Source organism: Eucalyptus grandis, chromosome 1 (genome assembly GCF_016545825.1).
Source record: "Eucalyptus grandis isolate ANBG69807.140 chromosome 1, ASM1654582v1, whole genome shotgun sequence".
Lineage (NCBI taxonomy): Eukaryota > Viridiplantae > Streptophyta > Magnoliopsida > Myrtales > Myrtaceae > Eucalyptus > Eucalyptus grandis.
The window spans coordinates 36971566-36997261 of NC_052612.1; the positions used below are offsets into that span (position 1 = coordinate 36971566).

General features: G+C 42.6%; 4 protein-coding genes and 1 pseudogene across 4 annotated transcripts; 2 read left to right on the plus strand and 3 right to left on the minus strand.

Annotated features, from left to right (window-relative positions):
* Positions 1 to 1595: 1595 nt before the first annotated feature.
* On the minus strand, positions 1596 to 3898 carry LOC104440815 (annotated as a pseudogene).
* Positions 3899 to 5973: 2075 nt separating this feature from the next.
* Positions 5974 to 10769, minus strand: LOC104440824 (mitotic checkpoint serine/threonine-protein kinase BUB1). Its single transcript, XM_010053809.3, has 14 exons — positions 10596 to 10769; positions 10333 to 10480; positions 10040 to 10197; positions 9867 to 9951; positions 8727 to 8837; positions 8559 to 8643; positions 8185 to 8288; positions 8015 to 8086; positions 7838 to 7927; positions 7604 to 7761; positions 7142 to 7196; positions 6927 to 7061; positions 6715 to 6836; positions 5974 to 6515 (listed from the first exon to the last, which is right to left on the minus strand). Exons 1-14 carry the CDS (start codon positions 10670 to 10672, stop codon positions 6326 to 6328), a joined length of 1590 nt encoding a protein of 529 aa, XP_010052111.2. The 5' UTR covers positions 10673 to 10769; the 3' UTR covers positions 5974 to 6325.
* A 568-nt stretch (positions 10770 to 11337) lies between these two features.
* LOC104440833 (protein TPX2) lies at positions 11338 to 16548 on the minus strand. The gene is given in 21 exon segments (XM_039300643.1): positions 11338 to 11658; positions 11757 to 11851; positions 11925 to 11984; positions 12054 to 12162; positions 12258 to 12424; positions 12507 to 12626; positions 12720 to 12800; positions 12896 to 13027; positions 13113 to 13165; positions 13168 to 13267; positions 13356 to 13436; positions 13520 to 13582; positions 13679 to 13858; positions 13975 to 14088; positions 14169 to 14282; positions 14391 to 14487; positions 14578 to 14835; positions 14914 to 14990; positions 15064 to 15207; positions 15297 to 15379; positions 16242 to 16548. Coding segments are annotated over 21 exon segments (2433 nt in total). The 5' UTR covers positions 16426 to 16548; the 3' UTR covers positions 11338 to 11537.
* A 1083-nt stretch (positions 16549 to 17631) lies between these two features.
* Positions 17632 to 20355, plus strand: LOC104456847. Its single transcript, XM_039298891.1, has 2 exons — positions 17632 to 17981; positions 20064 to 20355. Exons 1-2 carry the CDS (start codon positions 17632 to 17634, stop codon positions 20353 to 20355), a joined length of 642 nt encoding a protein of 213 aa, XP_039154825.1.
* Positions 20356 to 21151: 796 nt separating this feature from the next.
* LOC104440856 (probable protein phosphatase 2C 58) lies at positions 21152 to 24534 on the plus strand. The gene is made up of 6 exons (XM_010053841.3): positions 21152 to 21341; positions 22693 to 22941; positions 23075 to 23348; positions 23766 to 23920; positions 24128 to 24266; positions 24383 to 24534. Exons 1-5 carry the CDS (start codon positions 21309 to 21311, stop codon positions 24263 to 24265), a joined length of 849 nt encoding a protein of 282 aa, XP_010052143.1. The 5' UTR covers positions 21152 to 21308; the 3' UTR covers position 24266; positions 24383 to 24534.
* The last annotated feature ends 1162 nt before the right edge of the window (positions 24535 to 25696 follow it).

The following is a 25696-nucleotide window of genomic DNA, read 5'->3' on the forward strand; positions in this document are numbered from 1 at the left end:
CAAAAGAGAAGAAAGGTTAAGAATGGCATTATTTTGGATGTGGTCGAAAGAGGTAATGAATCCCTACAACTACAGATGAGTAACACCCCACTCAACAGGCCACAAAGCGAGGAGTTGGCTCAAGAGATATTGAATATTGAATATTTGTAATGAGATGCACATAATAGTAGCGAAGCATTATATATAGATAAGTTAGTCAAGTTTAGATTAGCTTATAGGATGCTAGGGTTTTTATAAGCATCCATTTGATTTAGCTTTTTCAAGAGATTTTTAACCTCAAAAGCCCCTTGAGGAAATGTTAGGGTGTTCGGTGAAGGACTTTCGACTAAATGCTGGCCTTAGATATTAATTTTAAAAAGGTTGAAAGCTCAATATTGATATGGACATTCGAGTAATGCTGAAACTAGGGTTGAGTAATTTTTTTTCTTCCAAAACTGCCCTCACCAATTCATTAGTTTTCCGGTTTTGCCCATCATTGTTATTGTACATCTTTTTTGCATAAGGATCGACAATGCTAGATTTGGCCAGCGAGGTCATGCAACCCAGGCGGCCGTGCCGGATAATCCCACATGTCAAGAAATAAAGTTTGTTATTGAATACTCTACTATACTTACTTTGAGATTTAGAGTTAATATAGGAAATCTAGCACCTTTGATATTACATTTCGAATCACTTCCATGACATCCTTTGCATCTCCTAGTTGTCTCGAGCGCAATAAAGTTCACGATGGCATCACTTTATGTTGCGAATTTGGTTTAACTAATGAAATTTTGTAGAATTTTAGCGAAAAGGCCAGTAATATTTATTAAGCATTCCAGGATTAATTTGATCAAACTCACTCTACCTCACCGACCAAGAAAGAGAAATGGACAATATCGAAGATTGAAAAATTCGTATGGGCCGCGAATGGCTGGAAAGGTCCGGCCCAATATACCCAGTGCGGGCTTTGGAATTATAAGTAGCCCAACGTCGCCATGTTCAGGAAATTAAATAGCTTTTGTGGACAGGAAGGCAGCAGACGCAACAAATCAAGAAATGATTTGAGTAACTTAAAGCTTTGTGCTATAGCATATTAAATGTTAGAAGTTTGCATGAAATTTTTCTTTTGAAACTTCAAGATTTCGCCTGTCTTTTCCGCAAATTGACATTATATCACAGCTAATTCTTTCGATTGAGACATCTTATGATAAATTCTCCGATCTATTTGATGTCTGGTTAAATCGTATGGGGTATAAACTAGACACCTACCAAATCATTATGGCATAAATGTACGAAAATTGTTCTAATATATAAAACTTTGATTCTGAGTCACGCACATCTCTATGCATAACAGTTAGTAGGGAATAATTCCCATGAACTCAGATAACAACCATTGACTTTTAATTGTTAAATAAAGTCTCTAAACTTTTGGTGATTATTTAATTTAGTCTTTAGAATATATGAAAATATTTAATATTCTCCTTCCATTAATTTAAGTACAACGATGGTATTGAACTATTTCATGCGAACTATTTCATGCGAAGACAGCTTCATGTGCGAAAGTAACCGAGTTTTCATTACCCAACTCGGGAGCAATTTCATGGAATCACTCGATCGGAGAAATAGGTCGGAGGCTTTTGTTTTATGAAAGGTCAAGTTAACAGAGCCGATGAAGTCTTTATTATGGAAATGCATCAATCCTGAATTTATTCGAAGACACAAAAATGGGGATAACTAGGTGATCGTTTTCTCGTCGTCATCCATCGCGCCGACCTTTTGATGTCAACCGCCGCCACCAGACCCGTATTTCTTCCCAAATAGGAGAAGCTGCAGCTTGTCGGCGCCGGCGACAGCACGGAGGATGTTCGCGCCAGCGCCTTTGAAGAGCGATTTCGCACCTTCCTTCTCAATGATCTGTTGGAAAGCATCGATGGAGTTCCTGTACTTGACGGCCTCTCCCGACGTCATCATCATCCTCCTCCGCACCGTATCGATCGGGTATGACGCCAGCCCAGCACCGATTGTGACTGCCCAGCCGAGCAAGAAACTCGCTATGAAGCTATCCTGCAATTATTAAAGCAGAGCACAAGTTCAAGGCATATCAATACCGAAATTATATAAGTTGCACACATTGACATTCTGAAAGAGGTGATTAGCTTGCATACCTGCATTTTACCGACCAAAACCACCGGCTTGAGAGAATCATACAAACCGAAGTAAAGCCCGCGGTAGACTATGATCCCGACACACGAAACGGTGAATCCACGGTAGAGACCGGCAATGCCATCAGACTTGAGCGTCTTCTTGTAGACATCGATCAAGCCATTGAACTGCCTCTCGCCGCCCAGCTTGGCGACCTTAGCATCATTAGCCAGACGGGTCCGAGCATAATCCAGGGAATACACAAAGAGAAGAGACGTGGCGCCAGCGGCTCCACCAGATGCCAAGTTGCCGGCGAACCACTTCCAGTAGCCATCCCTTTCTTTCTTGAAGTTGAACATCCTCTTGAAGTGATCTTTGAATGCAAAGTTCAGGGCCTGGTTTGAGGAAGAAACTAATTATAGCTCAATTGCATACAAAAGAAAGGACGAATGAACTGCCAAAGAATGTCGGCAGAAACCGACCTGGGTCGGGAAGTATCTGAGGACGTTGACAGCGTTGCCTCTCCACAAAGCAACCACGCCTTCGTCCTTGATAACCCTTGCAAAACAGTCGGTGATCCCTTTGTATGGTTCAGATAGCCTGCCGGACTTGAGCATTTCGTCTTGATTTTGGATCAACAGCTTGACGCGTTCGATCGGAGCAGCCGCCAACTTGGAAACAGCAGCAGAAACCGCTCCCATAAGGAAATCCTCTAAGAACGTGGACACTTTTTTCTCAGCCGGAGCTTGAATACAAATAGGAGAGTGAGAGGACAGCAGCGCCAGACCACTGCTCCCCTGGAATGCTGGAGACAGAGGACCCTGCAATGCTCCATAACTACGGGTGCTCGCGAAATTGCGCAGTTGGTGCGTGAAAGCAGAGACACGAGGTGAGACTGCCCGTAAATTTTCTGATACACCGATGGATGCTGTAATCCATCTGCCATGTTTGCGACAGATGGTGAGGACCTGCAAATGGAATTCATGAGTACGCAATTTTCAAATAGGACTGCAAAACAAGCGGAATATCTTTCGTTGATCAAGGCAAGAAGCTCCTTCAATGCAAAGAAGCATTCCCATCATCCATTTCTTTTGTGTTCTCATGTTAGCCACGGCGTATACTCATCTAACTGCAATGGCTAGGGAAACATACTAGAGAACATCGCATCAAACATGAGTAACCACCTATACATGGCTTCTTGGTAGAACTAGCCAGACAAATAAAGAGCAGCCTGTGCAGGACAGCTTTTGCATGAAGATCCTAGAATCTGAAATAAACGGAAAGAGCATATCATCTTAAAATTCTCCATCGATCGCCGCAATTAATCGCTCGACCTCATCCCCTTGAACCCTTCAGCAGACACCGAAATCTACCACTTACAGGTAAAATCATCAAGCAAGAGAGAGAGATATGCACCCGCAACACGGGTGATCACATTAAACCATAAGATGTACTGATCTCTCCTAGGTCACTCATTCCAAGTCAGTTTCTCCTATCCTACAGCAAGTACTCATGCACGGAAGCCGTTCTTCACTTACTCACCTGGAAAAGCCGTCGCCCATATGAAGAGATGAACACTAGACCAGCAAATTCGAGGCCCTGAATGACATGTAAAGGCCAACAAGAGCACAGATAGAGGGGGAGGGAGAGAGAGAGAGGGAGAGACCAGAGAGAGACGGAAACCTCGAGGGAAGCTCGATGGACCTCGAACGTTCTTTCCAGAACTCCGGGAAGTATCAGGGGCTCTCAAATCTGGCAGCTTTGGCATCGTCTCACGTACGGCACGTAAATCTGACGGGTGTTGGACACTTGGCTTTTGATTCTCGGACGATTTTGACTTTGGTCATTTTGTTCAAGTATTAACAACTCTGCCCCTATTGACACTTGGTTAGGCCAAGTCATTTGATGCTGTGCAGTCTTTTTGCTCGCTCATCTACTTTATACTTTCTCCTCGTATAAATTTTTCTAGACACGTACAGAAAGTGAAGGTCAACTATTCAAATTTCACTAACAAGCCACGTGTATAGGTCAAACGCCTTGTTCATGGAACTTACGTGTTATTTTGTATTTCATCGCATGTACAGATCTCCAAAATCATGATGGGATTCTGACAAGATTACGCATGCATACTCAACCCGTGTCACGAAATGGGAAAAGCATCCATTTCTACAGATCTTACTGGTCAATCGTGGTCAAACGGGAAAAACGTACCGTTCATATGTCATTGATACATATTGTCATGTGACGAATGATCGTACTGGGGAGACACTCCAGCGATTGGTGATGTCGAGTTAACGAAAACATGATATCCTAAAACTTAGAAGAGTACATGGCGACCGAATACGAGCGGATGCCTAAACATCATGAATCAGCGGTTGTCTCTGGACTTCTTTACATTCAAAAAGTCGAGAAATTCAAGCGGATGGAAGTTCGGTATTAAGGGTTGGCGGTTCTGCAGGACACCGGAGACGACGAATTAAACGCCAAATCTTGGTCGGAGGACATAGGGCAACTGAAGAAAAACATATACATTCAAATTCGGTTGTCACGTTAGCCTCGAGAATGATGGTCCAAACTGGAGCGGTAATGTCCAAACTTCCGACATCTTAGATTGTGTCTGATAACGTTTGTTTCTGAAAATAATTTCTTTTTAGAAATATTTTTTTTTAATTTTTATTATCGGGAATAATTTCTAAATATTTTAAGACGTTTATAACTATATACAATTTATATTCTTAGAATAGAAATACGTTTGGTACAACCCCAAATATTTTTATAACTTAAAATTTCTTTTGATTTATTAATAATTTTATTACATTTTCCTTTTTTCCTTTTTTTTTCTTCTCCAACCTAGCCGCTTGTCGGCCCCGGCCATGGCCAGCCGACAACCAGCAAAATGAGGGCTAGCAAGGTCACCGACCTTGGGGAGCCTTGTCATGGCTTGGTGAGGCTTAGCTTCACCCTGGCCGGGCAAGGCGACCTCGCCAGGGGTCGATCGGGAGCTAGCGAGGCTCCGATGAGGTCGTCGGGCCTCGATTGGCCGATCACCGACCATCACCGAGGCTGGCAATTGGCTAGGGGAGAATAAAGGAGATAAAAAGAAAGAAAAGAAGAGAAAAGAAAAGGTTGTTTCTTGAGTTGTTGCCGAGAATAAGAAATAATTTTGTTTTTGTTTTTTTTTTTTTTTTTATTTCAAATCTATTCCCAAAAAAAATAAAAATCATTAAACGTATTTATGTTCTAGGGAACAGAAGAATAGAAACACTTATGTTCGGAAGTGTTACCAAATGTTTCCTTAGATTTCAGCCGGAGCTGAAGTTGCAAGTCCAATTAGAATTAAGGATAGGAATAATCCTCAGCGACTCCATTACTTTTTTGACTCGATCGAATGACACTAGGCTCCGCTTTTGTGAATTTCAAGAAGGGAAAATGCTGCTAGACATTGCCCAAGGGCACTTCACTTATTATGATTTATCAATTGGGCTTAGGTAATATAAATATTCCTACTTGAACAACGTCTCTCTTGAAATATATTTTTATTCAACTTCGAGATGTATAAATGGGCAAGTCTCGTCTTTTTTGGTCTTAGTGGTTCTAATTGATGATTCTGGAGCAACACACTGGTTAACAAAACCCAAAAAGTTTTAAATTGCATGACTTTTCGATAAAAAAGATAGTGCTAGACGAGGGGAAATAAATAACATTAGGTAATCCTCCTTGCAGAGAAGCAAACTGCATATTAGCCATTAGTGCCGGCTAACAGATCGTAATGTACCCACAGGAACAAATTAAACAAAAAGGAAAGATGGAAATCACCAGTTGTGACTTCTAATAGACAAACAAAACAGGAAACAATTGGAAGTTCATACGACCACCCATAATCAGATATATTAACATATTGGAGATGGTTTATGACATTGTTTCCACGAATAACATAAATCGACATTGCGACCAGCAGAAATGCTTCAGAATTGCAAGGGCTCTTGTTCTACGGATACAGATATATACAAGGTCTATAATAAAATTCCTCTCTTCGAAAAATAAGAGAAAGATGGTGCCGAAAAAGCGGTTTATAACGGCCAAGTGCATCATCTGGATAATGATGCGAAGATGTCGACTTGCTAAATCCTCTCTGGTCGAGGACTGCCAACATAACCAACTCTTTCCGGCACTTAACATAGAAATACAAAAATGTAGGGAGGCGCTACGCTGAACACAAGGATGATCTTTGCCTCACGAGCAGCTCCTTAAGCTTCTGAATAAGCTGTTTATTGGAGCTCATGTAATCTTCAAAGGATTGCCTCACACTCCGCAACAAAGTCATATCATGGTTGCCAGGGCCCATGTTCAGTAACTTTGTGAACATATTCTTCCATAGATCAACATTCCAGTATCTAAAAGCAATTTAAGCAGAAGAAAACTGTCTCAGCTGACAGGGGAAAGAGTATTAATGATAGCTTAAGGAAGTTGAAACCAAATGGGACAAAATGGAGGAGCAATGGCACAATTTGGGATAAGACTGAGAACTGATTGTTCTTATAGGAACTGGATATTGGTCAACGAGTTCAATGGAGAGACGTGAGAGAGAAGTACCGTTTGAAAGTGGATTTTGGTTGATAAAGATAGCTTCCATCTGAGGATATCCTCTTTTCTATTTCCATGTAGGAACCATGCAACATCATGTGGACAACTACACAAAGACCGTATATGTCTACCTGGTGCAGCTCAAAACCAAAGCAGCAACAAGTCAAACAGAATACCCATATATTGTCGCAAGTGATGAAATTTCAAAATAAATTTTATACCTGATACCTCCATGGCTTATCCTCTTGCATCTCAACACAACGAAAGCCAGAAGTCCGGCAATCTCCTTTGAATATGGTATTATCAGGAAAAAGATGCAAATCTATCCCCCTTCCCCAGTCCACAAGACAAAGACCCTGCATGATGTTCTGAATAAACCTGGAGAATTCCAACTTCCAAGTAAAACCACTGTAGCCTTTGTGCAAATTGAACTGACCTGAGCACTCCATGGACCACTGTGATCCACAAATCCATTTATTGAAAGATCATCCCTATCAAGAAAATCAAACAATTTATAACACCAATCCAAATGAACCAATGTTATCTACATTGATGGGTATGATGCCAAGAGCAGATGGTTCCTGGTTGTATCATGTCAATCTAGCTAAGAAGTGTAGCTGTCCTGTGGTAACCAAGAGTTTCTCGATCAAAAGGATTTACTCAAAATTTTCCAATTCAAAATCTGGACAAGTACGCAGAGAAACATGCTAAACAAATGATAAAATGCAATAAGCTAAAAATGACATACAATGACATGAATGAAAGGTCGAGACATATAGACAGGGAAACAAGGGTTATGCTCTATGACCAATCTACATATTGGAAAACTAATATCAATTGACGAATTGGATGGTGCACATTCACAACATTCATTCAAGTGCACAAGCTATGCTTTCACCTTGCATATCGAATGAGTAGATTATCAGCCTTGAAATCTCCATGAATGATGCCAACAGCATGCAAAGTCTCTAACATGCGGAGCATCTCTATAGTGTAATAAATGCACAGCACTTCTTCCATGGTCTTGCCATTCACCAAATAGGAGTTTATGGCATCCTGCATGCAATATTCAAGTCATAGTCTGGAAAAGTGTGAGTTGAGCAAACCACGAATGGGAGAGTCATATGCCTACCTGAAGTGTCCCATGGGATAAATAATCACAAATGAGTATGCTACAGTCTGCGTAGACATGCATTCTATATGCAAAACCAAAGGCATGCCTCTGAAATTCAAAAATTTCATGAAAGTTAACATGTAGGTAGTATCAAATAAAAGTTATGAGGAAGAAAGCCTACATAAAACAGCATACAAGAGAATCTACGATCCGCAGGTCGAGTTGCCGATACATGTGAAATTCCCAAGGAAAGCCAGGCTTTTGTATCTGCAAGAGTTTCTCATTTTCCGTCCAAAATTGCAGTAACCCATTAGAAAGATTAAAGAAAGGAAAAAGAGAACACCAAGGAAGCGTAAGCAAACCACCTTCAGTGCCACAACTTCATCTGGATTACTGTCTACATGGGCTTTAAATACTTGGGCAAAACCACCTTGACCTGCACAGCCCTTGATCTGGTATTTCTTTCTGCCTTCCAACATCAAAAAGTAGTATTGGAAGTGGTAAGTTTGTGCAGTGAATGACATAACCATAGTGTTTTCTTATTCTATAACATCATGATAAATGTCTGCTAGAGATGACATATTTATGTAACTCAACATCAATTGTCTTAAAACAACCGGCATTAATAGCATAGACTTAAGATTGTTGAGGGTGCATTAACTTGTGAAAGAAACAAATAAATAGACATATCTAAAAATATCTATGTGAAGATAACAAAGAGGTAAATATTAGGAATCACCTATCTCAATAACCTTATTTCTTGATAAATTACGAGAAGATAAGGCCACCTTTCCAGAATATGCTTTAGGACTCAAATAGTATCCCTAAACAAGTAAGCACAAATTATTACATGCCAAATCTTTGAAATTTTGATAGAATTGTGAAAGGCAACAAAAGAATGTCTCACATCGTATTTCATAAGTTGAGAACGTATCTTCTCCAGCAGGTCATTCATCGTGTAGTTGGACCATGGATTGACATAAGTCTCTCCAAGCTTTTTCTGGTCTCCATTATCAGCCTGCAGAAAAAGAAAAAAAAAAAACAGTTGTCTCATTATATGTTAGAACACAAAGTATCAACAGATTCACAAACAGGAAAAGGTGGACCTAATTCATAGTAATTATGTGCTTCAAGATTATCAACACCTTAGAATAAAATAAAAATTTGGCATGCCATGGAATTTCAATCAACAGGAATGCTAGTAATATTAGCTTAGAAACATTATTTGACACAACAGGCCCATAGAATCATTGGATAATATTTGCATAAAATAGAAGAATGACGGCACAGGCAATCAAGGCAGCAATAAGCAGTGTGACTAACCCAATATCTCCAGACTCATAACCAAGATTCAAACAAGAAAGTGCCAGATAATTGAACCACAAAGCCATTAGTGAGGATGGAAGCGGTACAACAATAGCTTTAATAGGCAAACTAATCACACATGATAACAACAAATCACAGCAGCGTAACGGTCAAGAATACTGCCACCACTCCTAAACAGTAACAACTTCGCTGATGACTGATACCCTCTTAATATCACTTAGAGACAAACTAAGAGTAAAACTCATTTTCTTACTTCCCCAACTCAACATGAAAAGATTGTTTGTAAGAATTCCAAACTTTGGATGCTGTACAATCATTAAAACTTGCAGCCACAAGAAAAAGACCAAAAAGAAAAGTTTCACTTCTTCTCTTCAGTAAGCATTCAGAGTAATCCTTAGGACAGTAGGACTCCAACTAGCTAACTCTTCCAAGCATGGCCCAACTATTCATATCATAGGTTTTGACTCACAATAAAGAGTGTCATTGAGGAGAAGAACGATGAGCCAACTAACATAATATTGTCAGCAGTCCACCTTGTGGTAAAAAGCATTATCACCATAATCAACCTGGAAACAAGAGAACTGTGCCCTGGGGTCTTTCTGCACGCCTATGTTTATAGCTCCATCGAAAAGGGAGCAGCCAATGATAAAAGCGAAGAATTACAAACAACAGATATGCAGAACTTCTCAACGGCAATCTATGGTTTTTCTACCATCCATACCTTCGGTGAAGCAGTTGCAATTATGTGGGACAACCTATCGAGAAATGCCGCCTGCGCCTTCTGCAACCTCGCTCCTCCAGCGTGCCTAGCACCAACATGAACCTTTCAGACCACCGTAGCAAAAGTGATTCCCTCAAATTAGATGCAAACAGCTCGCGTGACGCGAAAAGGACCTGGCAATGCCCATTTGGTAAACCTTAACGGCCTCATGCAGCTGTCCTCTGGCTTCGAGAAACAACGCATACAATTCATAGAACAACGGATCGTTGGGCCACGACATACTATCATCCATTTCTTTGACGACGCTCTCGAAATCCTCACAAGTATCCAACTACCAAAAAAAAAAAAAAATTCAAGCGCTTCAGCGAGTACTGAAACAGTAAAAAGCCACAAACCAAATACGAAATCCCAGCACGTCATTGCAGGAACCAGAAAGAGCAGAGATTTTAAGGCGTAGATCGATTACATAGATAATCCACAGCTTGAGAAACCTAGGGTCATTGCGGATGCGGAGGTCGTCCCTGAACGCGGCGATACAATCGGACACGAGCCTGTTGAGATCCGCGACGGAGCAGCCGCCCGAGTTCACGTTGGCCAGCGCCTCGGAAACCGACCTGGACCGGGTTCGAATTTCGCCGAATTAGATGCGAGGCTGGAGGCGAATTCGGCCGAATCGACCGACGTTTTCTCTCGACGAATTAGTCTCGAGTCCGAGGAAGGGAATCTAACCTGAGCCACGGCACGAGGTCGGCCTCGCCGGCGGCGGCGGAGGACGGATCAGCGGGAGCCGAGAGAGCGACCGCCATGTGCTCTCGGACCTTTGTCTGTGCGTGCGCGGGGACTGCGATTTGGGGAAGAAGATGGAGATCGGAGTTGAGTCGCCGTCTGTTTGATTCGCGAAGAAGCGGGAAATCGGCGCGTCGTTTCGATTTTGAACGTTCGACTTGCGCAAAAATTGCAAATGGGACCCACGGATTATTAAATTATTTCGGCCTATCTCTTGTTTCTTTATATTTTTGCAGCGAACTCCCGTCAAGCTGCAAAAAGTACGAGAATCCAAGAATGTTAAAGCTAGTACCAAGTCACTCTCCGTAAGCATTTCTGCAAATTGATAGGCTTGTGGTTTTTAAGCTTGTGGTTTTTCTTTACGATTAATGACGGTTGGCGCATGAGCGTTTTGGACAAAATAAGTAATATTTCCAATGTATGTGTATTACCCTATGAGATTCTGCTTCCAACTTGGGAAATATATGATCATCATGGTGTAACATATCAATTCTAACAATTTACATATGCTGAGTGCAAATTTGACAATAAACAGAGTGACATCATCCCCATTCAAATGTAGCTGCAGCCAATTTGTCTTCCGTCCAACTCCTTCCCTCATCCAGATTATGCGATTTGAGCACAAATGGGTGCCACGACTTCCTGGGAAATTACTTTCTGCACAACTTTCAGACAGCTTGCAAACTTTGGCAAAATGAATGAGTTGCTGTCACTATTAATTGGAGATTAGTGTACATGAACAATATTCCTACAATGGTTGATGTCAAAAAAGGATAGTACATCATAATTTCCCAGTTTCCGTTCCCCACTTTGGTTCAAATGTTCTTGAACACCACTACAACATATCAACATATCAAGCACAAGGCTTGAGACCGAAGGATCGTGTCATCTCATAAGAGCAGCGGCACTTGAGGTTGCAGAAAGCATGGTGGGTGCCTTTCTCATTTCCTTCCTCCGCAGCACACGCAGATTTGGAGACTTTGCTTTCGTTGATCCCTTGGAAGACCTGTTTGTCAATCAGACAAAATGATGAATCATCATTGAAATACCAAGCAGGGTGGAGTTAGATGTGGTTGATCGAATTTTGGGTTTAAAGACTCATACTTTTGGGGACAAAAGGGGTGATCGAATTTTGGGATTGGCCTCGCATGGGGAACCAGTGTCCTTCTTAGCTGTTTCAATGCTTTTTCTTCTTCAATCTGTAAAAAGGGCGTCAGTTAAACACACTGTTAAAAAGTTCATAGAGCCAACAGCAGATATCAAAGACAGTACCATTTGAGCAGCCTCACTCTCCTCTCTGTATCTCTTGTACATTGCCTCTTTCTCTTTGATCTGGGGAGGAACTTAATGGTTGAGAGATAATTCTTAGAGTACATCGTAATTGGAAGGAGGTTAGGTTACCTTATGATCAAATTCTGCTCTACCCACAGCCCGGTGATCTACATGGTGATTAAACTCCTGAACTTGTGTGAGTGGTCTGCGGACTTTCTCGGGAAGCGGAATTGGATCCCTGCTGTGAGATCCAGCATAAATAAATAAAGTCACGCTGCAAACAACCTATAGGTAATAAAAGACAGAATGAGAAATGTTCATGTTGCTGCTTACTCTTTTAAAATCGGCTGTGCCTTGAAAATCCTCATCTGGGCGTCCTCTTTCTCCTTTCTTTTTCTTTCTTCCATTTCTCTTTGCATTTCCTCTTCATGCCTCACAAGACTTTCCAGTTGGAAGGGTTCGGGCTTGGTGTAATGCTTGGGCTCTGGCTTTGGAGGAATCTGTGCACAGGAGGATGGATGATAGCTTTTATTTCCATGTTTCTTTCTGATAACAAAAGCAAAACATAGACAGCATCCATACCACAGGGTAATCTGTTGTATATGGATATGGATTAGCTTGGGGAATCCTGGCTCTTTCCTCTTCCAACTGCTTTTGCATTAATTCCGTCACAAATCTTCTTTCTTTCTGAGCTCCCCTTTCCTGAATTTGAAGGGGAATGCAAAAGTACAATTAAGAAAACTAATTGTGCAACCAGATTATGACTTAAATCTTGGGAAGGCAATTTTCACATACCTCTGTATGGAGATGGAAAGGGTTAGGGGCTGTGTTCCTTGGAATTGGGTTCTCTTGTCGAGGTTCAGACTTCAATGAAAGCTGGAGAGTTACATAACCATTCAATAGAATTCATCAAAGTACTTGAAGATTAGTGCTTCTATTAGCTATGTGAGGACAATGAGAGAGAGGTGTACCTTGTCAAATAAATCAAAAACTGCAGTAGGTTGAGGAAACCGTTCATCTGTTGCAAAGTGGAACTCTTGAGGTTGGGTTATGTGCTTCTTTGTATTACAAAACATCCCCATGTTCCCTTTACTTTCAAAAATCTGCAGCATTCAAACTCATCTCATTACCAAAACTAAATGACGAGTGTGAAATATCAGCAGCAATGTCTAAACACAGAAGTCAAACCTTCTTATTCAGAGGCCTTGCTTTAAATTTGGGAATCTTTTCAAGTTCCTCCAGCTTAGTTCAAAGGAACTTTTCACTTGTGGGGGGCGGGCCCTCAAGGTTGTTTGAAGGAGTGGAGTTTTAGGTTCGGTTAGATGCAATTTCCATTGGTGATTCTGTGCCAGGACGATTGGGAGAAACTGTTAATAGATGCCTTGACAAGCACGACAAAAGCAGACAGAATAGAAATGTGTCCCCCTGTACCTGATGAGATTTTTCTGTGGAGGCAACAGAAGCTGATTCTACATTGTTATTGGCCCTTAATGTTGTCTCAAGATGGAACTCCTTCAATTAATGTGAAAGATAGTTAGTTCCCGAATGATTTTACTCTTATAAATCCATTCTAGCTGTACCTAACTTGAAATTACCTGAAACTCTGGTGGCTTAGGTGTACTTCTCTGTAAAACTGGTAATGCCGGAGCTTCCAAAATCTATAGCATATGGAAGAAAAAATTAACAATAAACTTTAGTTTTTATTGATTTGTTTGCCATAGTATGGCAGAAAGAAATAGGAGGGAGAAAATTACCTTCTTGTTCAATGGCCGAGCTTTGAATTTTGGTATTTTAGCCATCATCTCTTCCTCAAGCTCTGCAGTACTCTTTACCCTGACTGTACGGATACGCTGTGATGTTTCAAATTCAGGTTCCTTGGGCCTCGTAAGTGTGAGTTTAGTAGGCTTTCTCTGTATATTTGAAGCGCCCATATCCTGAGGTTTAAGATGTAGAGAAATTGAAAAAAAGAGAAAAAGAAAGGGACTTGTTTCCAAGAGCAAAAGTTCATCACAGAGTGTACCACAAAAGACATCGAGAGAAATTAGCTTACATGTGAAAGAGAACTACCAAGATGCGGTAATGACAAGTCTCTGGTACCGGACTGGAACTTCTTTATCATTTCTGCCGTTGAAATGAACTGCGCCACTGGTTCCCTAACATAAATCTTTCAATATAAACTGACTAGTTAGCATTACCTAGACAACTTCCAGATATAAAAATTGAAATGCAGTCATGAATGCAAACCTTTCTATCTTCTTTCCCAGCCTTATTGGCTACTGAACTGCATATATTAGAAGTGCCACTTGCAAGACCCAGTTTTGATTTATGAGGCAAAATTTGCGGTTTGACATTTAAGATCTGAAAAAAAGAAGAAGATAAAATAAAGTTCAGATGAGTCAGTCCATCACACCGATAGAAGAAGCCATCCCAACTAAATGAGAATAGCAGGGCTGTTGTAGGCTCCACCTGTCTAGACTTCCCTCCTTCCAACTTCTGCCGCTTGATAGCCTGGTTTTCTTGAGCTACTGTAGGAGTTGCAGCAGGATTCTTCGGATTTGTATTTCTGTGAGTGGAAACCGAGTAAGCCATACTTCATATTTGTTTATTTTCAATTTCAAATGCAAAATATAAGGATAAAACATGTCCTTTTAACCTTTTAACACTCTCTGGTTTGGATTTCTTGGCTTGCGAAGACTGCACGTTCTGTTTAGGCCTCAACGTGGAGGGGTTCTTGATCAAACTGGCTATCTTTTTAGCTGTCTGACATTTCTTAGAATCAGTCACTACATCTCTTTTTTGAGTAGCCATTGCTGGTTTTGGGGTGCTAACTTCTGCTCCTTCTAGAACAGAGGACTTGCCTTTCTCTTTATCATCAGTTAATGCAGCATCCACGAATTTTGAAGTTGAATCACTAAAATACAACAGTATTAGTCCCAATTTCTTTTCAAAGGCCAGTCTCCCATAAGCCAGTAGTGGATTTAACCAATACCTGTCAACTTCTTGCGTGCCTTTACGATCTCCGGCGTCCAACTCTTCTGCTGATTTTGGTTCCTCATAAGCAGAAACCTGAAGAGCTAAAATGGTCAGTGGCTACCTGGAAATTGGTTGATTTGAAAAGTTAGGGTCAAAACATCATTACCATGTTTCTAGGGGTTCCATCATTATGCGCTTTGACCTCAGCGACCATCCCTTCCCCTTTCTCAGGCGTGGGAGCTGTCTCACACTGAGTCGTATCTTCCGAGACACAAGAAGCAGTCACTGAATCCACTAACTCTGTTTCCTGATTCAAAGTAAACTGGCTATAAGATCTTTTGATGTTGGTACCAAGTATACAAATTTTAAGAACCATGTGGTGGAAAATTTCCTTTTACCCTTCTGCGAAGCCTCTGCCTCACCAAAATCGCATAGGGCCTCAACCTTGATGGATCTGCCAGTCTTGATTCTGGCCATGAAAGCTACACCATAGGTAGAGAAGGCTATGTCACTTCACATTCCCAATTCGCTTTGAAGTCGTACTTTAATTTAAAAAAGGGCAAGGTTGAATCAGGGAGGAATAAGATTCAGTAATGCTTCATCACTCAAATTCTATTACAACCAAGTACCAGTCCTAATTTTGGCCATAAAAGCTACACCATAGCTAGAGAACAAAGGACCATATCACTTCAAATTCCCAATTCACTTTGTAATTGTACTTTAACTTAAAAAGAGCAAGGTTGAAACAGGGAGTAATAAGATTCAGTAATAGCTTGATTACTCAAATTCTATTACAACTTTTACCTATATATCCTATTACAGCCAAGTAATCCTAAAAGTCCAACCATTTCTAAACTAGATCAATCCTTTGGAATCAGTTGTTTTTGTTAAAGGGCATCGAACTAGCAAAAGACCACTTCAATAAGCCCTATCTATCATCTGCTTAGCGAAACCCTAATTTTTTTCTCGTTGAATGCTGATGGAAAATTGATTTCATCTGTTGATCCAACAAATACCACAGAATTCTACAGAAAATGAAAGCGAATACCCCTAATCCCAGGCCACCAAAAGAGCCTATATCAGACTGAGACTGTTTATGGGCTACGCTCAACTCACTCGGTTGCAATTCCACTTTGGCTCTGTCCAATGAATCTCGATCACAGAAGACATCAAGACAAGATCATACTCGAGAACTAAAAACGAGATGGGAAAACCCTAAAAATTGACGTTCCAAAGCCAAATATCCGACGGACAGAATCACCAACCGCTCAACAAACAGACGAAAGCAACAAGAATCAATCACGCATTTACCCAATCACCATGAGAGAGAAGGAGAAGACGTACGAGAAGGGCCATAGCTGAGGGCCGACTCGAACCAAAGCTCGGCTTTCCGCTGATCCTCTTCGGTCTCCCCGTTGGTGAAGTCGAAGAAGTGAGGCGCGGAGAACTCGTAGGTCTCATCGATCATCGTCATTGTCGATGCCGCAATCGCCGCAGCAGCACCGCTCGGGTCATCGGCCACCGCCATCTGGAAGTGGTGGAATTCGTCCGATCGAAAGTGGAATTTGAGGCGGAGGAAATTAGGGATTTTTTCTGCGCTCAATCAATCGATCATGGAAAATGCCCTTCGATGGTTAATGAAAGAGAGGAGGAGAGGCAGAGGCCGTGTGGGTATATCGTTGGGGGCACGTCCCCGATCCCAACGGTCGAAAATTTTGAAATGCGCTCAACGGCCAGCATGTCTTCCCAACGGCTATATTCCACGGTGTGTGGGCAGCGCCTGCGGACGACTCCGAATGGCGTCGTTTCGTGGCCAGTCGACAGTAAGTTCAAGGCTCTATCCGTAAAATGATCCTGAACGAATGATTTAACCTTTTTTAGACCGTTTTAAAAAGGAAAAGAATTTAGAAATTATACACACAAATTGTGACCATTAATAAGAATATCATCGAATATCCGACTCGTCATTATGTACTTTCTCATAGTGGCATTTATGTGAGCCTAAATCCAAGATTAGTCTTTGGAGGTGAGCGAGTGGCGCCCAAGAATTAATCATTGCTTGTAGTGGCCCGTGCTGTTGTGTTTCGCAACTTTGTTGTGCTCTATTGTTGCAATGCTAGAATGGCCAACAATTTTAAGGCAAATGAAAAAGAAGAAAGGGTTCAGACAGTCGCCTTTCGATATATCCACCTCATGTATCGACCCAATTTGATCAAACGTTAGACATCAATCGGTCTTTTACAATCCTGATCGATGTTGTGTTAACAATTTTTCTGCTCGGAAATTTGATTTAGTCCCAATAAAACCGTCTTTTCAATATGTTTATTGAGGTGGGTTTTTGGGTCCCACTTCCTCAAAAGGGTAGAAAAGAAAAGGCAAGATCCATCTTAATATCAACCAATTTGCATGACATTTATGATGGAAGAAGTTGAATACTCGCCAATTTTCGGGAGATGAACAAGCGCGGTTTGAGTTAATCTCAAAAGGCATGAACTTTCGGTAGGTCGATTTCGAAAGATATCTATTTCAACACGACTATCCCTTACTAGGGAGTTACTCGCATCTTACTGAATCATGGAGCATGGAATTAACATGACCTTGATGAGTTACTATGCATCATCTAGTCCGTACGTTTTTCACGTAATAAAACCAGCCGGGTCGAACTAGGCCGGAGTTTTCTTCTACGCATGAACCGTGAAAGACCACCTTCGGCAAGACAAATTGACTTTCACCTATGCCTCCTATGTCGCACGTTGTCCGGACTCTGCTCATAGTGCTATCAGTTTCGGCCTCGGCCGCGGCTTCCAGGCACCCTTCTTGCAAGTATGTGGACGAGTACTTCCCCGACTGCTTGGATTATCTCGTGGGGACTTACTTCATCCCGCCTGAGGAATGCTGCAATAGCGTCGGGGTGCTCAACTACATGGCGATTCACTTGATGGGTCCGCGCGTTATATGTCAGTGCATCGAGGCCAGGGTGATGGGAACGAATCCCCCACTAATGCCCTCCCGGATCGAGGCTCTTCCTAAGTACTGCGGCACCCACCTCAGCTTCCCGATTTCCTCCGCCATGGATTGCTCTAGGTAGAGATTAGCCATCTCTCTCTCTCTGTTTCTATCTCTAGTGAAGGACATGATTTCATGACAACAGTTGTTTTACTGTTGCAGGGTTCGCTAGGAGGATGGGTGCGTTTGGATGGGCATTTAGAAAGCCCATCCAGCCCCCAAAGCCCCTTCAGCCAAAGAGAAGGTGTTTGGCAACCTCCCCAAGGAGCTTTCAAATGAAAGCAGGATCCTTGGAAATGCTGAAAATATATTTTTCCTTCCTAAATTACCCTCGTTGATTTTTCTTATTTCCGTTATTACCCTTTTATTTATTTATTTTTAAAATGTAAAAGGAGCAACCCTTCGCCGGATGGGCAGCGGGCTGCGGCATGAGCGAGCCGAATCGGCACCGTGGCGGCCGGCCGAGGTCGCCGAGGCGGGCGACCTCCGGCGAGGGTCGCGCGACCACTGAGGGCCGTCGGAGGCGGGCGACCTCCGGCGGCCCTACTGGTCGCGCGACCTCGCCGGAGGTCGCCCGCCTCGGGCGACCTCGGCCCGACGGCCGCCGGTGCAGATCTCGGCTCGCCGGCGGCCGCCCCTTCGAGAGACCGGCAAAGGGTTTATCTGAATTTTCAAAAAAAAAAAAAGAAAAAGAAAAATAATACCCATCAAAGCCCCTTGCAAAAGTTTATTTTACCAAACACACATCTAGCTCAAAGTCCATTTGCAAAATTTTTTACCAAACACAACCGCATTTTCCCAAAATAGCTTTGGGCTTTCAAAGATTTGCATTGGACTCAAAGCCCATTGCAAATCGAACCAAACGCAAACCGATAAATCGGGAGCCTATTCAGGTGGATTGAGCAAGAACTGGTCCTGACAGAGAGAAGAATAAATTGGAGAATAATTGGCTTAATGGCTACTTCATATCTAGGAATAAATTGATGCAGTGGACTTTAACTCGATATTGAATAATTCTGCTCATTTGTAAGATGCTGCTCATGGCAGTGTTTTCCTGTTCTCTTGTGCTGCTGCAAAAATATGCTTGACCATGCTAAGTCGCTAAATAACTAATCGAGACATTGGTTCTCATGGGTTCACATGAATCAGAGGGAAAAACTGCCTATCCGTTTATGCCAGTTCAGCAAGAACCTCATCAACCTACGAAAGTGATCCTTTACCTGATTGAGCTGAAGATTTCCATCTTGCAACATTAAAAATGCAGCGACAACTTAATAACGAGATGTTAAAGGGCTCGATGTCATAATCTAGGGATAAAAGAGTACTGCATTCTTGTGTAAACCCACATTGGCGCATGCCATCCAATCTACTTCGAGTTCCATCAACTGGGTTTTCGCATCGCGATCAGTGACAGGAAGGAGCCAACATTGCTGAAAACACAACAGCACCGCCATCGTCCATCGACAGCAAAATGCAAAGGCAAATAAATGTTCAATCCGAACCATTCAGCAAGGTCAGCAGATCACGAAAGCTCTTCTTGGATTCGAGAAGCTTGAATTAAAGTCCGCTAAGATAGATCTAGCTGATAATACCCAACAACCCAGCTCTAACCTTGCCCGTACAAAATGTAACATATCACTTCGTTGCTCGAGGTAGTTCTTTAGGGCCTCAGCTTTCACAGATCCATCTAGTTGCTCCAAGTTGCTGAAAATTTTTGGCCTTCATATCCTTAGTGTTTTAAAATTTGCCGATTCTGCATTCTGCACTGCATCGTGCTGAACAAGAGTTCAATGAAAACAACCAGAAGCTGTCTCCACTCTTCCCTCTTTGCAGTAAATGGACAAGAAGAGCAAAAAGGAAAATTCTGTTGATTACCCTAATTTGGTGTTCCTAAGTTTCCCCACGTAAACTGAAAGTTTTGTCATCAATTCCTCGTTTCCGCAAACAAAGCAGCAATTCATGGATCACGACAATAACATGGCCAACGACCCAGACCAATTCATTAAGCATCATCACTTATTTGTATTCGCTATTAAGATTTGCTAAAAGCACAAGGTGTAACCGAAAAAGCAAAGAGTACTCGGCTTTAGGGAGATCAGCAATGGTCCACATCAGTATAATCCGTCTTAGTCTATTTCTCCTTTCGTGTGCGTTGTGCAGGGGCGACGAGTTCACATTCTGTGTCGACGTGTACCAGCACTTCGCCAACTGCATCGGGTTCCTCGAAGGGCTCGCCCCCGAGCCCCCGAGAGCCTGTTGCAACAACCTGCTGACCCTCAACGACCTCGCCAAACAGAACCAGTTCGGCCCGGAACTGCTGTGCCGGTGCATCGAGGACATTGGGTACGTGATGGACGCCCCGTTTGTCCCCTCCCGGATCGAGAATCTCCGTGGGGAGTGTCAAGTGCATCTCAGCTTCCCCATCTCCAATGCCATGAACTGCTCGATGTAAAAAGCCCTTCCCGTTCCCCCTCTTCCACTTTCTCATGCGCTCTGCTTAAAATTCCACTGCAGTAAATCATCTTATCTTGTGTTCATGCAGGGTTAATCTTGGGGCACGACAACACAAGTGAAATGATGGGTGAAGTTTGAGTTGACGAATGAATAAGGACTGTACGTCCAATGCACGGGTCTTCCTCCCGTGCTTGGAAAGAAAAATAAAAAGAAATCTGTGAATGGTAGTCGTTGCGGTCACCATAGTTGACGAAGTCCATGGAAAAAAGTATTCAAGTTGATCAAGTTGCACACTTGAGGATCTTATCTACATTAGATTTTTCAAGTGAATCTCCGAGGTGCTTTAACAGCAAAAACCCCATTCGATCATCCCAAATTCAATTATACATCAGATCATTTAAGCCGAAATCCGCAACAGGGGTAATACATGTCAGTTACATAAATGACAAACCTGTCTAAGATATAAAGATGGTATTAGGCCCGACCGACCAATGTGATGGTCGAAAACTTCGAGGCTTTCGTTGGGATACTCATGACAAGCAAGACTCTTAACTTCAGAGCCAAACAAGAGAAAGCAGTAATGCTCAGAGGGAGCCACAGTTTCTAGTCATCAATTATTGTTAAAAATTACCATTGGCGACTCCCAGCAGTACACGGCTGCTGTCGCAAGTCGGTTTTTAAGTCTTTTCTGCGTCGGCCATAAACGACGAGACGTAATAATCGTTTCCTCCAAAGAACCCAAAAGTCAACTAAGTCGTCTGGAGGGACGCGTAATCATCCTCTTTAAAAACGCGGGGCGGGACCTGGACAGACGACCGATGAAAACGCCCACCAGTAAAGTCAACCTCCTTCGTTCGAATACCGAGTCTTCTCTCTCTTCTCTTCTCTTCTCTCTGCGCGCAGAGCATTGCAGAAAGCAGCCAGCGAGCGAGCGAGCGATCGATCATCATCATGCACGGCAAAGAAATCCTGCACAAGATGAAGGTTGGTTGCGTCTATCTATCTCGTTTGCTCTTTCTCCAGCGCGCGAGCGGTTTCTACTCTCCGTAGCGACTCGTTTAGCCCCCCGCGCGCGTGGCGTGCGTGGCGGTTTTGAGCGCGGAACCGGGAATCGCCTCGCCGCGCCGCGATTTGCGAGTTTTGATTGCGGTTGTGCTGGTTGTTGTCGGTGGAGAGAGGCAGCGCGACTTGTCTTTGAGACGCTTTTTATTGCTCGAGTGAGTCCTCCGTCGTCGTGTTCTGAGTTGAGAACTCGCGCCGGGTCGTTTTAGGGCTCTAATCGTAATGAACGGTGCGAAATACTGTTGTCCAAAGCGCATACATAATGATTGCGGTTATTAGATTTTGAGGCGCTGGTTACTTAAGATATATAGTATCATTATGAATCTGACATGAAATTTTGTTAATCTCTGCAGTTAGATATAAATTGGTGACCTTATTATATGCAGCTCAGATCATTCTATCGTTAGTTCTGTTCTCATACCAACACACTGTCCATCTACTATCTGGTCTCCATTTTGGGGATTGATTGGGATTTCAGGACAAACTGTCGTGTCCACCGATAGCTTCGATATGTAAATTTGTGTATCATAAGGGTTGCACTGACATGTATTGAGATGCAAAAGTACTTGGCCTTTTCAACTTTGCTCGAGTGCTGCAAATTTTCAATTATGTTGCAGAAGACTTATCAATGATCATGCTCTTTTCAGAACCTACCTATTGTATTGGTATTGGTAGTTATCAAGTAATTGTGGAACAGAGAAGTCAAACCTCAAGTAGTTATTCTGTGAAACATGTAAAAGTATCTCAGATATGACTGTCATACGCAAGGGGAGTAAAACTATGGTGCAAAATAAGATGCAGTGACTTGTGAGTAGTGACTACATGAAAAACTGCAGAGAGAGTTTTCATCAGTAAAAGTAGCAGAATGCGTAGTGTTCTGTGTGGTAATGCTGTTAAAGTTTTTGTGGCTGTGTTTGTTCCAGTGTTTTGACTTTCTAGCAGTGCGGTTAGCTTAGCCACTCGTGCTTGTATATTTTGTCAATGCTTGCCTGCACAAAGTTTTTTAATTTGAGTTTTAGGGTTAGATTGCTCGAATTAGGAGAAGCCTGTGCGCGATCTATGTTTTCCTTGAGTCATACACCCAAATAACTTTTTTGGTTCTTTTGAATGTAAGGCAAGCCCTCGGTTTTGTATAATCAGGTTGTTTCCTTTGCTTATTCAAGAAGAAATTGAATATATGGTTACTGTGAATAGTTTCTTTCTCAGTAGTTGCCTTTTATGCTGACCATTTCTCACTCTTTTCCTAAGCCTCTATTGGTTTTATATTTTTCAGGTGAAAGCTGGGTTAAGTACATGCTTGCCAGACACGGGAAAGGGTAAAGGCAAAGCTTCTAAGAACATCTCCCATGGCTATCACTTAATGAAGGGAAAGTCGAATCATGCCATGGAAGATTATGTAGTTTCCGATTTCAGGCAGGTGGAATCAAAAGAGTTGGGTTTATTTGCGATATTTGATGGTCATTTAGGCCATGAAGTTGCAAATTACCTGCAAACGCATCTGTTTGACAGTATTTTGAAGCAGGTAATGCATGTTAGTTCATTTAACATCTGGCCATTAAAATTTTTGCAGTTATCCCTATGTTGCTTTGTTGATCTTTGTTTCCCTTTGACAATTAAGTGTGAAATGTTTGATAGAACGATATTTCTATGAGCAGCCAGACTTCTGGGCTGATACTGAGGCTGCAATTAGGAGAGCCTATCACACAACGGACAAGGTAATATTAGAGAAAGCACTTGCCTTAGGAAAAGGAGGGTCAACTGCAGTGACGGCAATACTGAATGGCCAGACTTTGGTGGTGGCAAATGTAGGAGATTCTCGTGCTGTCATATGTAAGAAGGGTAAAGCCGAACAACTATCAGTTGATCATGAGCCAAACAGGGAAAAGAGGTTGATTGAAAGCAGAGGTGGATTTGTATCCAATATTCCTGGTATGTGGCTACTGAAATACATGCCAAATATTCTTGTGCTTTCCTTTACTGTCATGTACCAGTTTTCACACAATCTATAATTGATCGCGAGGCAGTAAAGCTCCTTTAGAGGACTCACACTGTGCGATTGCGTTCCCTGCAAGAGCCAGTAACCTTATTTGAAGAAGTTTTATGCATTAGTTTCTTACTCAGGACAGGTATGAATATCGAGCTTTTACATAAGGAGTTCTTCTCCAAGTCTCCTACCTAGTGTTGGTATGGTGGATCATCACGGGAAAAGCTTTGACTGGGTATAAAAACTCAAGAAGCTGCAGTAGGGGCTAGTGTTTATGTCTCTCAGATCCCCACAAACATAAGAATAAGACCAGCGACAGTACAACTTTTTGCAGGAGGGCTAATATCTATTTGCGCTTGCAGGAGATGTTCCGCGAGTTGACGGTCAGCTGGCTGTAGCAAGGGCTTTTGGTGATAAAAGCTTAAAGATCCACCTGAGTTCTGAGCCAGATGTTAGAGTGGAGACGATTAATGAAGAATCTGAATTCATCATTCTGGCTAGTGATGGAATATGGAAGGTGAGTCCTAATAATGATGGTCATTGGATCTTTCATTCTCTCTTCCTGTTGCTCCTTATTTATAGGATGGGGAGATAAAGATGATAAGCGTAGTCTAATCTAGCTGAAAAGAGACCCATTTGAGAAGCTGATTATGCACATTTCCATGTGATAATATGTACTCGTTTTAAAGACTAGATCTCTTATATCTTCCTGATGCCCGGCCAGGTGATGTCAAATCAGGAAGCAGTGGACTCTATCAAAAACATTAAGGATGCTCAGTCGGCCGCGAAGCATCTGATAGACGAAGCTCTTAATAGGAACAGCAAGGATGACATCTCTTGTATAGTTGTAAAGTTGCAATGAGGTTTGTGTTTGATAATCAATTTTCTTTTTGTAATCTGTATGCGTGGAAGGAGACATAGGTAGGCCTCAATGTATTACTATTACCATTTGAAAATGCATCGCTTGTGGGCTGTGCAGACACCATTATGTTAGGCCATCACATGCAATGGACCAATAAGCCCTTTACTTAAAGCGAAGCACTATGCTTCGCTAAGCCAGTGGTCTTTAAAGGATATGATGCTGATCAGGATCAACTTTGCGATGTCGGATTCCTTCATACTGTTTCTGGAGATCTCTTTTGCAAATTCCCGTTGAAGATTCTTGTCACCAGTATTAGCATGATGTCATGTCTGTTCGGATGGTTTTTGATATAAGGGAAAATTCTAAATAAAGACCCGAAGTTGACTAAGGGCGCGTTTGGTAACGATTCTACTCTCGGGAACTGATTCTGACTAGAAATGATTATTTTTTATTCTGCTCCCGGGAACCGATTCTAAGTAAAAAAACGTGTTTGATAACTGTCCAAAATTTAGAATTGCGTTTGATACCGTGCTAATTGATTATGTTCCAAATTAATTTCTTTTAATTTTTAAATACTTTTTTACTTTTTTTTTCTTTTCCCTTTTCTCCTATTCTTCTTCTTCTTCTTCATTTGGCCGGCCGCCGGGCCGGCGACGCCATATCGTCGGCCGAGCCTCGTCGGCACTGGGTGAGGCTCACCCCTGCCCGGCCCGCCGAGGCTTGGCCTCGCCCGGATCGAGCGAGGCCGAGCCTCACCGGTGGCCAGCCGGCCGGCCACCGGGCGGGGGCCGGGCGAGTCTCGCCGGTGGCCGGGCAAGCTCGCCGATCACGGGCCGAGCCTCGCCGGTGGCGGGCGGGCCTTGCCCGGTTGTCGGTGAGGCTCGCCCGGCCTTGTTGGTGGCAGGCCGACCTCGCCAGGGGCGAGCAAGGCCAGCCGGCCCTTGGTGAGGCTCGGCCTCGCTAGTCCGACAAGGCCGAGCCTCACCGGTGGCTGGGCTTGCCTCCGGCGAGCTCACCGGACTTCACCCTGGCCTAACGAGCCTCCGGCGAGCTCGCTGGATCGGCGGACGGCGGCGGCGGGCGGCGATGGGCGGTGGTGGACGACAATCATGGGATGTCGGAAGGAAAGAAGGAGACTTGATTTTTTTGATTCTCGGATGGAGAATCATGTTTTTTTTTTTTTTATTCTCAACTGTTTCCAGGGACAAAAATTTTACCAAACGCGATTTTCATCCCAAACCGATTTTGGGAACAAAAATCGAATCGACACTTGTTTGGCACGTTGCCAAACATGCCCTAATTTTCTCAAATAAGGATCCGAAATGAACTTTGTATCAGATTTAGATCTAAAGTGGACCAATTATCTTAAATAAAGACCCGAAGTGGTTGAATCAATTCCAAATAAGAATCTGAGCTAATCAGCCAAATATT